We start from the raw sequence: 14,451 nt of genomic DNA, 5'->3' as shown, positions 1-14,451 counted from the left end.
TTCTTTTGCCTGCCCTGAGTGTTGATGCATCCCGACAGCCCCACCATTGGGACCCAGACCAACCTGGACCTTTTCTACCTTGCGTGGCCTCCACGTGCCTGCCCCCACCCCCCACCAGCTCTCAGCCTCTTCTCACCCAGAATGGCCATCACCTCATGGCTCTCATCTGCTCAGGACCTTGCATGGGTCCTCCACTCCCTCCCAATGAAAACCTGAGACCCCTGGGCTCCGGGGAGGCCAACTACAATTCACCCTCTGACTTTGTCTCCTGCCCCCCACACCATCTCCTCTCTGGCCAGTGAGCCCACCTCAGGGCCTTGGCACGTGCCACCCTTCTCCCACAGGCCTCTTCCTCCAGGTGGCTGCAGAGCCCCTCACCCACCCCATCCCTGCCCACGCCTCCTCTTCTCAGTGAGCCATCATGGCCCCCTGCCCACACCCTCACCCCCAGCCTCTCACTCTGCATTGCTTTTCTTCATTCACCCTGCTGCTGTTGAGTCACTGCTTCGCTCTCATCTGTTCCCTGGGCCAGGCCTGGCTTTCCCATGTCCCCACTCTGACCCCCATCCTCTCTGTGATTCTTGCCCCGATGTTGACTGTGGGATGTGTGGGTTTGCATAGGGAGGAGACAAGGCAGCCCCAACAGACTCGTGCTAGGAAGGGCAGAACGGGGACCCCTCTGTGAGTCCACACACGTCAGGACTTGGTGACTAGTGAGAGCACTGTCTTGCTGTGCCTTCCATCCTGCCCAGGAGCTGATGCTTGCCCCCTCCATCTGCCTGTCTTACCTCTGCCCTGAGCATGGTGGGCAGCACCATGCAGGGTTTTCTGAGAGAGAATCACACGCTCTAATTCACATTTGCCGCAGCCCTTCTGGCCACCCAGGGAAAACAGGCTATCAGGAGGGGTGGCAGTGCCAGGGCCGGGCCCCACTGAACACTCTAGAGAGACTTCCAGGTCAAGCTGGCTGGCCCACATTATGGGGAACAGAGGCTCCTGAGCCCGGAGTTATTCCTGGCTTTGGTGCTGACAAGGCCAGAGGCAGGTGAGGGATGTTAAGGGCAGTGCAAGTGTTCCTCGGTTTCTAGACCAGGAAATAGAGTCCAGAACAGTGGAAAGGGGGGGCAAGACCCTGGCCTAAGAGCACTGAGGCTCTGTTCTTGCTTGTACATGCCTGGCCCCGTGCCCGCCAAGGCTCAGCCACTAGGCAGAGGGCATCAGCCTCCACTGTATCCCCAGGACAAAATGAGTAGATTCAGGGGAGCCTGAGACCCATGGCCCCTGAGAGGTGGGCAGGCAAGCAGTATCCACACTGGCCTGTGCAAAGTAAGAAATCAGAAGGTCGGCTCTGGGGACACGGGGGGTGGGGGGAGAGCTTTTGCAGGCACTGCTGCTTCCTGGCCCCAGGTTTTCTCCTCACGTCTTGCCGTGGCCTCCAGTGCACCACCCCCTCCTCCAGAGGGTCCTTGGCAGCCCCCCAGCACCCGCCCGGGAGCCATGCACCTCCAGCCCACGCCGAGTCTAAACAAGCACAGGAAAACACAACACATGTGAAAGCCATAGACGCGGGAACAAGCGCAGACCCCGAGCGTGGGGCCCAGACCCCGGCCTGCCTGGCTGGGAGCGTCCGCCCGGTAATGTCTGACATGTGTTCGGTTGTTTGCGAACCTGCCGCTCTAGCAGCTCGCCTGGCAGGGGCTCCGCTTTCTGGGCGCATTTTAAATCAAGTCGAGCCTCCGGCCCCTGGCACACGTGAAGATCACCCCCCCAGCCCACCCGCCACTTGGAACATGAGCCCCTCGAGGAAGAATGGGAGGCTTCTGCCTCCAAGGAGACAGCGGCCCCTCTCGTCCTCTTAAGCACTTGCTGAGGTCGTTTTCCTGATGGTTGGCCGGAACCCAGAGGAGGGCAGGCCTGGTCCTCCTCCCTGGCGTGGCTTCTGAGGCCTGCCAGCCCCGCGTACAAGGCTTGCGTGCCTCTGGCTGGGCCCCCGCCACCTGGCCTGCCCTCCCCTGGCAGCTCTCCCTGCCCACCCCAGACTTCCTTTCCAGCTGGCCTCACTCCTTTTCCCAAAGGCAATCCAGGTTGCCAAAAGGAGTTCAACAGCAAGGTGTCCGTCCACCCTCCCAGCCCAACTGGCTTCTCTTGGGGTGGTGGCCACCTGGTGTGAGACCAGGGGCTCGCTCTACAGCCCAGCAGAGGATTAAAAGCTCCCTTGTATTCAAGCTAGACAGAGGCTGGCAACCCAAGCACCAAATCCAGCCTGCCCGGGTATTTTGTCTGGCCCATGACTGCGTGCGTGATGCTTGAAATCAGCATTCGGAAATCAGGAGACTGCTCTGGAGTTCTGGCTTCTCGTGAAGAATCAGAAGGCCCAGCAGTGGTAGGTCGAGTTCCTGGGTCACAGGCGCCTCCTGCCCCTGTCGCTCCACCGACCCTCTCCTGACGTTTGCCTCTGCTGCTTACTGAGCCCAGACATCTGCTCCTGGGGTGTTGAGTGTTCTCGGCCCGAAGGGCGTAAGAAGTAGTGGGTGCTCAGAGAAGAGGAGGCAGCAGCCTGTGGTCCCGACACCGAGTGTTCTCTGGCGAGGCGTCTCCTGGGCTCTCCCTGCTCAGGCTTCCTGTCAGGGCCCCCTTGGTGCTGCTGTGTTTGCAGCGGCCTGATTCTGGGGCCCGAGTTGTGTGTATAACCTGGAACCCGGGGCTCTGCCTCGGGAGCACTGTTCCAGGCCCTCCTGCAGTGCACGGCCAGGAGCTGCCAGGGCGACCGAGGGGAAGTGCGGGCGTGACCAGGCTTGCCTCGCACCGATGACACAGCCGGCGAGCAGCTGCCCTCAGGCGGAGGGAAGGCCGCCCGTCATCTCCCCACGCTGGGTGCCGGCTCGTTCCCACTGGCCTGTGGACCTGCCGTCTCACCTGCTGGAACAAGGTCGATCTGATGCCCTCGACAGAAGGGGCCCAGCTACCCCGTGTGAGTCAGGCTTCTGCACCACCGGCCTTGACTGCTGGCCAGACTGTCTTCAGAGCCTGCTCACAACCTCATTAGGGCCTCACGGTGAACCCTTGAGGGTGGCTGTTATCGTTTCCATCTCAAGGACAAGGAAACCGGCTGGGAGATCGAGCCAATACCCCAGGGCTCCCGCAAGCATCAGGAGGCCTGTTGCCTCCCTGGCACCGTGCCCCAGGATAACCCAGCAGGCCCCAACTGCTTCCTTACTGAACTTGACCTCACTCAGCTCCTGCACAACAGACGCCTCCAGGGATGGGATCGCTCGGGGAGGGGGCCAGGGTGAGGGAAGGGGCAACATGGGGCCCTCCTGCCAGGAGCTCGATCAGGAACAAGGGTGTTGGAATAGAGGGAGAGTCCCCGAGTTTCTAGCTTGGCCAGCCCAGCAGGGCTGCTGGTCCAGCACGGAGAGCACACGAGGTGAGAGGAGAAGGGTGTGGACGTGAGATGGGGGAGGGGCTGCCAGGTACACGGGTCTGGGGCTGAAGGGAGATCTGGCTGAAAGAGTAGTTAGTTACAGAATGGTATGGTTTTGAGAGCATGAGGCTGTAGAGGAAACTGCAGCCTCTGGGCAGAACCAGCTTGCTTGAAGCTAACCAAAACCCAAGCCAGTTTAGGCAAAAATGGGGGCACTGATTATCTCCCAAAACCAGGAAGCACCGCTGTGGCTGGATCTAGAGCTCAGGTGCTGCCTCTGCTCAGCCCCTGATCCTCCACTGGCTCTTCCCCTTGTGGCCACATGGCGCTCTCCCCGCACAGCCCCAGACCTCCCTTGGAGTCCCAGCAGAAGTCCCAGGGCAGGCTCTCATTGGGCCAGTCCAGTCACATGTCCATCTGGGGGCCTTTCTTGTGGGCCAGAGACAGGGCAGTGCCGATTGGCACAGGCCCCTGGGAGGGATGGCAGGATCAGGGGGGCAGTGCTGGCCAGCATGGGGCCGGGGCAGGAAAGAGAACAGAGCCCACGCAGGCCTTGGAGCCTTGGAGGGGGTACCCTGGGTTTGGTGATTAGACACAGTGGATTCTGTCTGAGTGACTGGGCTGCTCCCAGCAGTGATCACAGTGTGCGAGCAGCCCTCTGGAGGCCAGAGTCATGCCCACCCTCCTCTCCTGTTCTCTTTTTCAGGAATGAGCACACCAGGCTCCTCGCCGCAGCACCGTCCAGCCGGCGTCAGCCCACTGTCCCTGAACACAGAGGCCAGGAGACAGCAGGCCCAGCAGGTGTCGCCCACCCTCTCCCAGCTGTCACCCATCACTCAGGTGTGAGGGCGTTGGTGGGGTGGGGAGGTGTGGCCTGCTCTGCCCCTCAGGGAGGCCTCTTTCTCTGGGGGGCTATAGAATCCTGAAGACCAACGTTCCCAACATTTCTGGCTTTTTGTCGAATTTTCAAGCACATGGAACTGCATTAATTACTGGCCTGGAGTTTCTTGTGGCTGTCATGGGCAGATCCATGTGACTGGGTGTCCTTTGTTATGTCACTTGCCCTTCTTGAGGATCTAGTTGAATTTCTCCAAAATAAGGTGTTTAGAGGGGCACCTAGGTGGCTCAGTCGGTTAGGCATCCAACTTCGGCTCAGGTCATGATCTCACGGTTCGTGGGTTCGGGCTCAGAGCCCCAGCTTAGAGCCTGAAGCCTGTTTTAGATTCTGTGTCTCCCCCTCTCTCTGTCCCTCCCCTGTCACTCTGTCTCTCTCTCTCTTAGAAATAAATAAGGGGCGCCTGGGTGGCTTAGTCGGTTAAGCGTCCGACTTTGCTTGGGTCATGATCTCGCGGTTCGTGGGTTCGGGCCCCGCGTCGGGCTCTGTGCTGACTGCCAGCTCGGAGCCTGGAGCCTGTTTCAGTCTGTGATTCCCTCTCTCTCTGACCCTCCCCTGCTCACGCTCTCTCTCTCTCTCTCCTAGAAATAAATAAAACATTAAAAAAAATTAAAAAAAAGAAATAAATAAAACTTAAAAAAGAAACAAAAAAAACAAAAACAAGATGTTTAGAGAGGGGTGTTTTTTTTTTGGTTAGTTTTTTGTTTTTTGGGGTTTTTTTTCAATTTGCCGTAATTTTGTTTCATCTGCTTGTTTGGTAGCTGGTGTGTGTCTAGAAACTGGTCTCTTTGGTCTAGAGCATACAGTGTGCTACTGTGTCGTCACTCATAGCACTCCTGATTCTGTTTCACTGAAGTTGGTGGTAATGTTCCCACTTTCATTTCTGACTTCAGTAATTTGATTCTTCTCTTTTTTACTTAGTCCATTTAGGGCCCTAAAACAAGTTAGGAAGCATTCCTTCCTCTTTTGTGTCTTTGGAAGTGTTTGAGAAAACTGGTGTCGATTCTTCAAATGTTTGGTAGAATTCACCAGCGAAGCCCCTGGGTCTTAGCCTATCTCCATCGGGAGATTTGGGGTTGTTTTTTTAAGTTTTAAATTAAAGTCTAAGTAGTTCATGTACAGTGTAATACTGGCATCAGGTGTACCATATGGTAATTCAGCAATTCTGTACGTCGCCCGCTGCTCATCAAGATAAGTGTGTCTCTTCATCCCCATCACCGATTTCTCCCCCCTTTCCCCCCAGTCTGCCTCCCCTCTGGCAACCATCAGTGCACTCTCTTTGGTTAACAGTTGGGTTCTTGCTCTCTCTCTCTCTTCCCTTTGCTCGTTTTGTTTGTTTTGTTTTCTTAAATTCCACATCTGAGTGAAATCATATGGTATTTGTCTTTCTCTGACTGACTTATTTCACTTAGCATAATACTCCCTAGCTCCATCCACCTCATTGCAAATGGCAAGCTTTCATTCTTCTTTAAAATGCATTTTTAGGGGCATCTGGGTGGCTCAGTTGGTTAAGCATCCGACTTTGGCTCAGGTCATGATCTCACGGTTCGTGGGTTCGAGCCCCGCATCTGGCTCTGTGCTGACAGCTCAGAGCCTGGAGCCTGCTTCAGATTCTGTGTCTCCCTCTCTCTCTGACCCTCCCCTGCTCACCTGTCTCTTTCTCTCTCAGAAATAAATAAAATATTAAAGAAAATTTTTTAAAAATAAAATGTATTTTTACTTATTTATTTATATTTTGTTTTTTGAGAGAGAGAGAGATTGCATGAGTGGGGGTGGAGGGGTGAGGAAGAGAACCCCAAGCAGGCTCTATGCTGAGCGTCACAGGGCTTGATCCCATGACCCTGGGATCATGATCTGAGTCAAAATTAACAGTTGGATGCTCAACCAACTGAGCCACCCAGGTGCCCCGACATTTCATTCTTTTTTATGGCCTAATAACATTACTTTTTTTTTTTTTTTTTTTTAAGTTTTAAAATTTATTTTGAGAGAAAGAGAGAATCCCAAGCAGGCTTTGTGCTGTCAGCATGGAGCCTGACTTGGGGCATGAATTCACAAACTATGAGATCATGATCTGAGCCAAAATCAGGAGTCAGATGCTTAACCCACTGAGACACCCAGGAGCCCCCACACCTTCTTTATCCATTTATCAATCAGTGGATACTTGGCTCCTTCCATAATTTGGCTGTTGTAAATAATGCTTCTATAAACATTGAGGTATATGTATCCCTTTGAATTTTTGTATCCTTTGGATAAATACCTAGTAGTGGGATTGCTGGATTGTAGGGTAGTTCTATTTTTAACTTTTTGAGGAAGCCCCATATTGCTCTCCAGAGTGGCTGCACCAGTTTTCATTTCTGTCAGCAGGACAGGGAGACTCCCCTTTCACCACATCCTCGCCAATACTTGTTGTTTCTCGTTGTTGATTTTCGCCATTCTGACAGGTGTGAGTTGGTATCTCATTGTGGTTTTGATTTGCATTTCCCGGATGATGAGCGACGTGGAGCATCTTTTCATGTGTCTGTTGGCCATCTGTGTGTCTTTGGAAAACTGTCTATGCACGTCTTCAGCCCATTTTTTAATTTTTTTTTTTTTTGGTTTTGGGGTGTTGAATTTTGTAAGTTCTTTATATATTCTGGATACTAGCCCTTTATTGGATATGTGATTTGCAAAAATTTCCCCTGGGAGGTTTCTGATGACTGATTGAATCTCCTTTCTTGCTATAGATCTATTCAGATTTTCCATTTCTTCTTGGATCAGTTTTGGTAGTTTGTGTGTTTCTAGGAATTTGTCTGTTTTGCCTGTTTGTTTTTTTAATCCCTAACAGACAATATTTTTGTTGGTTGTTCTTTAACATAACCTCAATAGCATCATCCACATACAACAAAACTGATAGGCATACCTTCCACTGCCTGGCCTAGGTCCATTCCCCTCCGTGTCTCCCATCTACTTGTTCAGACTGGGATCCAGACAGGTGGCTTCTGGCAGTGTGTCTTCACTCTCGCCATCTGTGACCCCTGTTCCTTCTCCCTTAGGCCTGCCTGCCTTTTCTGGAAACTCTTGTTCATGAAGTAACTACCACTTATCAGAGGCTGGGCTTTCTGTTCAGTGTTATATCCTGTAGCTCCTGGTCCCATCCAGCCTCCCTTGGAGAGCAAGAGCCCCAGTCTGCCCCAGGAACTGTCCATATGGACTCACAAATGCTGAAAACTTCCCTCTTTCCAACTCCAAGAAGGCCTGAGCTGATTGTTACTGAGTGGCCACACCAGCATCTCCATCACCCAGACCCTCTCTGGGCCTCCCCAGAGTGGTCCAAGCACAGGCTGCCCGCTGGGTTGCTGGAGTGTGGAGCCCTGAGCCTGAGTGTGTATGGGAGGGAGCACCCACCCCTCAGTGTGTGGCAAAGTCAAAGGAAAGGCTCAATGGGTGCAGGGCATAGGCAGCCGGATTAGAAGCCTAGGTCCTGTCCAGGTGCCTAACCCTCCGTGGCCCTTGGGAAAGGCCTGCCTTCTCTAGGCCTGAGCTTCCCAGGCCAGGGTCCGGATGTCCCTTTGTTTATCCATAACATCGTTTCTGAGCATGCCAGGCCATGGGGGAACCCCGGGGACCAGGTACTTGTAGCCTGGCCCCTTCTGCCAAGCGGCCTCCCACCTGACGCCCTCCTCTTCTCCCAGGCTGTGGCCATGGATGCCCTGTCTCTGGAGCAGCAGCTGCCCTACGCCTTCTTCACCCAGGCTGGCTCCCAGCAGCCGCCACCGCCACAGCCACAGCCCCCTCCACCGCCACCACCTGCGTCCCAGCAGCAACCGCCCCCACCACCCCCGCAGGTGCCCGTCGGCCTTCCCCCAGGTGGCCCCCTGATGCCAAGCGCCAGCCTGACGCGGGGGCCCCAGCTGCCCCCACTTGCGGTCACGGTACCATCCTCTCTCCCCCAGTCCCCCCCAGAGAACCCGGGCCAGCCGCCAATGGGGATCGACATCACCTCGGTAAGCCTAGGATGGGGTCGCGTGGGGCCTGGCTGGGGCCTAGCCGGGGGGGGGGGGGGCTCATGGATCCCAGGGGCTGTGGGAGACCCCCATTGGGGTCCCAAGGCTCAAAGACTCAGGTGTCTGGCAAAAGCCTCCTCAAGGCTCCCCTTCAAGGCCAATTTGGCCAGGGGTCAGGGCTGAAGCAAATACTGCCAGGCCAAGCTCTTCATTCCATGTACAGATGGGGAAGCTGAGACACAGGTAGGGATCATTTGCCCCAAACTTCACCCAAGATGGGCCAGGCTGTGTCTGACTGCCAAGGCTCCCCCATGGCCCTTGATGCCCAGTACTTCAACCCTTCCCTCCAAAAAAGGCCTCTCTTGGAGGACACAGGCTCTCAGGGCCTGGGGAACAGACTGCTGGGAATTAGAGGGACAGAGATGAACTTGGAGAAGAAGGGATGAATCCAGCCCTGTGGTTCATGCAGCAAAGTGCCCTGGTGCAGTTTAGACCATGGGACTCCCTGCTTGGGGCCTGGGGTCCTACAGCTCAGGCCATGGGACCCCTTGCCTGGGCCTGGGCTCAGGGTAATGGGTGCTCAATTTTGACCTCTGCATCCCCAAACCTTCTCGATTGTTCAGAGTTTCACCTTGGTTGGTTGCCCTGGTGGGAAGGGAGTGGTCTCAGCTACTTTGACCATGTTTAGAGGAACAGGGACCTCGTTTAGGGCACAGTAAGCCCTCTCCACACAGCCCTTGTGCCAACCCCAAGATAAATGTCCTCAGAACATCGTGCACTACAGAGACTAGGCCCCCCTGAGCTGGGTGGAGTGAGTGAAGAGAGACCTGTTTCCAAGCTGCTCTGACCCCTTGGAGGACAAACCCCAAGGGTCTCCCAGACAGGAATGTGCACAAGCCTTTTCTTTGTTAGAAACACAGCTGGTGTGGGGGCAGCTCTGAGCCTGCTCGGAGGACCTCATTCCCTGACGCCCTCCAGCGGCGGTGCCTCACTTTTGAGCTGGGCAGACAGTGGAAGCAGGGATGCCCGGGCCAGGTGCACAGACATCACCTGCGCCCGCCCCCACCCCCACCCCAGGGCTCTCTGTTGCCTGACACCCCTTGGGGCACAGGCTCTGGTTGCTTCTTTCTTGCATTTGTGCAGCCTCAGCTGAGCAAGGAGAACATCCCTCTAGACAGGTTCCTCTTTCCGACTCTGAGAAAGCCCGAACCAGCCATTGCCAAGTGACCATGCTGGTGCCTCCGACACTGATACTCTGTTAATTGTGGCCCTGTGCCCCTCCCAGTCCCTATTCCAGACTACTCAGAACAGCCCACTGAGGAAACGAAGGAGACCAAGCATGTATGGGGCCCTGGGCTGGTCAGCTTGGCCTCAGAAGTCAGGTACCTTGCCCAGAGGCACACAGCAGGTCCTGGGTGGACTGGGACCAGAGCAAGGTCTAAATCCAGGTCCTTGCCCAGCCTCGCCCACCCCTGGTGAGAAGCTAAGGCCCTTTGTCCTTCGGGTGAGGAGGTGGCTGCCCCTTGGAGGTCTCTGGACAGCATACGCATCAGGCTTGTCCCAAGTGCCAGTATAGGGACTGCCCGGTACTGGATACCTTGCTATGTGCCCCAGATGGCCTTTTTTGTTGGCCCAGCACCCCTCGAGGTGGGCAGGATGTACCAGTGCACAGAATTGGAGCTCAGAGAGCTGAGAGAGCTGCCCAGAGTCGGCAGCAGAAGGTAGCACCTGCCAGCCCGGCCCTGGGCTTTCTATTGCCCACATGTGTGTGGGTGTGTTTGTGTGTACACAGGTATGGCTGTGTGCACATGTGCATGGGTCTGGGTGTGTGTTCGTGTGGGTGGTCTGAAGCCTGCCGAGTGAAGGTGGACCCCTCTAGGGTCCACAGGCCTCTGGCGTGATTCCATGAAGCTGGGTTCTCTGACTATAACCCCCCAAACCTCTGGGAGCTAGGTTTGGAGGCACATGCCCAGAGGCCCCGGGTTCCGACAGGGCTCGGGGGCCTGCACCACTCGCAGGTGCTCCTGATACTCTGCTCACCTGATGGGGGGCGGGGGGTCCTCGGGAGGTATGCTCAGCGGGGAATGGCCAGTCCCAGGAAGCCAGGCCTGGGGCCCCTCGCGCGTCCTGACCTGTCTGTCGTCGCAGGCGCCGGCTCTGCAGCAGTACCGCACTAGTGCCGGCTCCCCGGCTAACCAGTCTCCCACCTCACCTGTCTCCAATCAAGGCTTCTCCCCCGGGAGCTCCCCGCAAGTAAGGGACGCCGCCTCCCCTATCCCAGCGCCCCGCACTCCAGCGTTGCTTTGCACCCCCCATGCGTCCCCCACCATCTGTGCCTCACTCCATCCCATCTCGTCCACTCCACCCGGGCGGGGAGGAGAAGGCGCTGCCCACCAGGCCCAGCTCGGGAGCTGCCACATTCCTTCCGTGTCTTTGTGGCCTGTGTGGAGCCTGAGCTGGAGGTGGTGGGCTCTCGCTCTCATTAGCATCCTCAGCATTGGCCACGCCTTGGCTTCTTGCCCAGCAGTCAGGGTCACCCCAGTGTCAAATAGCCCGTGCGCACATCCCTGCCTGTGCCTGCCTTCTCAAGGCTCCTGAAAGTGGAGGGGTGCTCCACCTGCTTAGGGGTGTAGCTGAGGTGATGGCTGGCCTGTGACTGGGGCTCTGACTCCTCAGATCCCTCTCCCTCTGCCTCACAGAAGGGTGTGTCCTCACAGGAAGCTTCTCTGAGTGGCACTGCAGCTTCTCAGGGTCCATGTCCCCATCTCACAGATGAGGAGACTGAGGCTTGCCCCAGGCAACAGGCAGGGCTTGACTACATCCATGAGATTTGGGTTTTCCCCCAATACAAGTGGACCCCAACCTCTGACACACATACATGCACACGTACCCCCATCTTGGTTCCTCAGGACTCCCCTTAGCACGGCTCTGGGCTCATGGCTGAATTCTGTCTGGAAAAGAGATAGAGATACTTCCACCAGAGAAGAGGTACCCACATAGCTGACATCAGGGCCTGAAATTTCCAGAGTATAGAGCCTCCTCAGGACCCCACTACTCCATCCCCAAAATGTCACCAAGCTGAGAAACTCCTAGGCGCCCCTTCCACAGGGCAGTGCCCGAGGCCCTGAAACCTCATTTTTGGCCCAGGACACAACAGGATTTTCCTTCCCTCCTAAAGAAGGGAGAAGAGCTGGCTCACCAGGCAGGGCCATGCAAGAACAATATTGAGTTCCCTGTCCCAGGCCCTGCTGGCTCCGTGTCCCCTGCTCTTGGAAGCACACCCACATTGGGCCTGTGTGTTGAGATGGCAGGTGTGCTATTCAGGAAGGCTACTCTCGTGGTTCCATCTGCTGTAGGAGGAGCTCTCCCAGGATCCTTCCTCCACCACCACCACCCCACCCCCTCCCCCACACCCGCAGTGGCCTGTCCTTCTGGGACCGTCTGTGTGCAGCTTGCTCGGTAGGCAGGTAGGGAGGGCATCAGTGAGCTCAGGGCAGGCCAGTGGGCAGCCCGGTATCTGCAGGCTCTGGATACATCCACATTGGTTCTGAGCCCCTGAGGCTCCCGAGAAGTGTCTACTCTGGTCATGTGGTGTCACGGGATGCTGAGGGATGGGAGAAGCTGGTCCAGGCAGGGGAAGTGGCAAGTGGGGCCTGTTCCCAAGGCTGGTCCTTGAGTAATGTCCCCTTCTGTCCAGGAGGCAGGAAAGGCATTCAAGGCTGGAGCAGATTTCTCAGTAGAAATTTGCCTAGACCAAAACGACTTGGTCCAGCCTCGGCCCACGTCTGTGTGTTCGTCTGTCTGTCCATCCACTGGGTGCTGGCAAGGGAGGCAGGCAGCTCAAGTGGCTGTGAGGTCAGGGATGTCACGTTATCTGGACTGAACTAGACATGGGCTTCAGATGGCCAGGAGGCTCACTCGGGGGCAGACCATGCTGGGTGAGGGCCAGGCCTGGCTTCGCGCTACAGCTGGCACTCTAGGTTGCCCTCAGGACCTCCCCTCACCTCCCCAGGCTTAAGTGGACGTTGTGGCTGTCTGGCTGCACCTTGGGCCTTAGGCAGTTGGCCTTTGGTACTCTGTGCTGTGTTCCTCCTTTCCATTCTAAGCAGACCTTTCTGGCAAACTCTGATAGCAGCCTCACAAAAGAAACCTTAGCCTGGGTCCCCTACTTGTGTCAGGCCTCTTTGAGTCCAAACCCATGGGGGTGGAAACAGGTGCCCCAGAACAGACCTGCTTCTTCCTTTAGGGGGAAGCCCAAGACCTTACAGCCCCCTTTTCTAAACTGGAAGCTGGCTGTGTTTCAGGCAAAAGTGGCAAAAATGCCACATTGGCTGTTTTTCTTTCTGCTCTCAGCCCACTGACCAAGGAGGAAGCAGACTTGGGGTCTGGGCTGGGGTTCTATTTCCTGCAGCCATGATGCGCTGGCTGTGCCTCCTCCCTTCCATGTCCCACGGGCTCCATCCTGCCGTTTCTCTTGGCATCATAGGAACAAGCAGGGACCCCAGGCTCCTGTTTCTGGAGCCTCTTTTGCCTGAAAGGGTCCCCAGTCCCCTGCTCTTCTGTCAGGAGCAGACCTGCTCCCTGACTGGCCTTGAAAGAAATTCGGCTGCCTGCCCACCCATGGGCCCTGGCGTCCCCCAGGCAGGCGGCCGTGAGCAGATAGGCAGGTAGGCTTTCCATGTGCCTGTCCTGTGCTCGCTTGGCCAGCATCTGGCTCTGTGCGCCTGTCCTGTCCACATGTATGGCTGCTACCATGTCCCATGTCTCCCTGGGGGCCTGACAAGGGTCGCCAAGTACACTTCTCATCCTGAAATTCAGAGCACCTACCGCCTTGGCCCTAGTCACATGTTTTGCTCTGGAACCTGTCAGGCGGGGTTCCCAATCCCTGTGGCCCCCCCCCCCATCTTCCATCTGATGGAAACCGGGTCACCCATTCCTGGTTCAAGGAGAGGAGATGCGGGATGGCAGTTTGGGGGGTATTGGGTTACCGACAGTCCCCTGGAGCAGGTGGTGGAAAGAACTTCTCCTGAGATTGGGGTGCCCCCTGCTCAGAGTGAGCCAGGCACCCCTCCATCCTGGCAGTTGTGGGCTTTCCCAGGAGGCCTGACCTAGATGCTCAGCCTCCCTTTATCCTGAGCATCGTCCAGGAGGTTTCAGGGGCCTCCTGTGGGTACAACCTGCCTGAGCCCCAGCAAGCCCCCGACCTGGTCTTGGGGACCGTGATGACGGCAGGCCTCTCTTCTGTCTGCAGCACTCCTCCACCTTGGGCAGCGTGTTTGGGGACTCGTACTATGAGCAGCAGATGGCGGCCAGGCAGGCCAATGCTCTGTCCCACCAGGTGAGCGGGTGCCCGGGTCACAGCGCCCACAGTAGACGCTTACCCGGACCCCGCCCGCCCCTCGGGCGTGAGCTTCGCTCCTAAGGCTCCCTCCTGTCTCCAGGCCTTGGAAGGGGTGGCTTGGCTTTGCCTCCCCAGGCATCTGTGCCTGGCCCACAGAATGAGGCTAGCAGCAGAGGGGGCGGAAAGGTGGGCGGTGAACACCGGCAGGGACAGGCATTGGCTGTAGCATTGGTGCCTCACCGTGGGCCCTGCATGTGGGTTTGCCGGGGGATAGAGCTGGCTTTGCGCGGAGGCCAGGGTCCGGGGCGCGTGGGCATGAGAAGGGTCGGCCGCTTCCTGGAGCAGGTCACTCACCCATCCATCCGTCCATCCGTACATCCATCCAGTGGGCCCTGAGGGGGCCGTGTGCAGGCAGGCCTGGGCAGATGCAGAGAGGGAGGAGGGGGAGACCCCGGGGCTAGAATGTCATGCTCAGCAGCCCCGAGCATCTGAGCGTGGGCGCCGGGCCTCTTGCAGAGGAGGTGGCCCGGCTACTGTGGGCCGGGCCAGCCAGCCAGCGATAGCCAGGCGCTCAGCAGGGCCAGCCTCTGAGGGAAGCCTGTGTGCTTCCCCCGACAGCTGGAGCAGTTCAATATGATGGAGAACGCCATCAGCTCCAGCAGCCTGTACAGCCCGGGCTCGACGCTCAACTACTCGCAGGCAGCCATGATGGGCCTCACCGGCAGCCACGGGAGCCTGCCAGACACACAGCCGCTGGGCTACCCCAGCCACAGCAGCATCCCCAACATCATCCTCACAGGTGAGGCCA

The 14,451-nt window shown here is 56.9% G+C and overlaps 1 protein-coding gene across 8 annotated transcripts in view; it reads left to right on the top strand.

Moving 5' to 3' along the window:
- Nucleotides 1-14,451, top strand: part of CRTC1 (CREB regulated transcription coactivator 1) — a 77,505-nt gene that overhangs the window by 56,050 nt on the left and 7,004 nt on the right. For 3 of the 8 annotated variants that reach the window (XM_039228108.1, XM_039228111.1, XM_039228107.1), the window contains 5 exons: nt 4,131-4,264; nt 7,991-8,302; nt 10,451-10,555; nt 13,554-13,640; nt 14,262-14,442. In XM_039228108.1, the coding sequence (XP_039084039.1) occupies nt 4,131-4,264; nt 7,991-8,302; nt 10,451-10,555; nt 13,554-13,640; nt 14,262-14,442 (819 nt within the window). The remainder of the gene's footprint in view (nt 1-4,130; nt 4,265-7,990; nt 8,303-10,450; nt 10,556-13,553; nt 13,641-14,261; nt 14,443-14,451) is intronic. The other 5 variants (XM_039228113.1, XM_039228110.1, XM_039228114.1 and 2 more) reach the window with 3 other exon arrangements.

This window comes from Hyaena hyaena, unplaced genomic scaffold (assembly GCF_003009895.1).
Source record: "Hyaena hyaena isolate Hyena2069 unplaced genomic scaffold, ASM300989v1 scaffold_30, whole genome shotgun sequence".
Lineage (NCBI taxonomy): Eukaryota > Metazoa > Chordata > Mammalia > Carnivora > Hyaenidae > Hyaena > Hyaena hyaena.
This window is presented reverse-complemented; position numbering and strand designations above follow the sequence as displayed.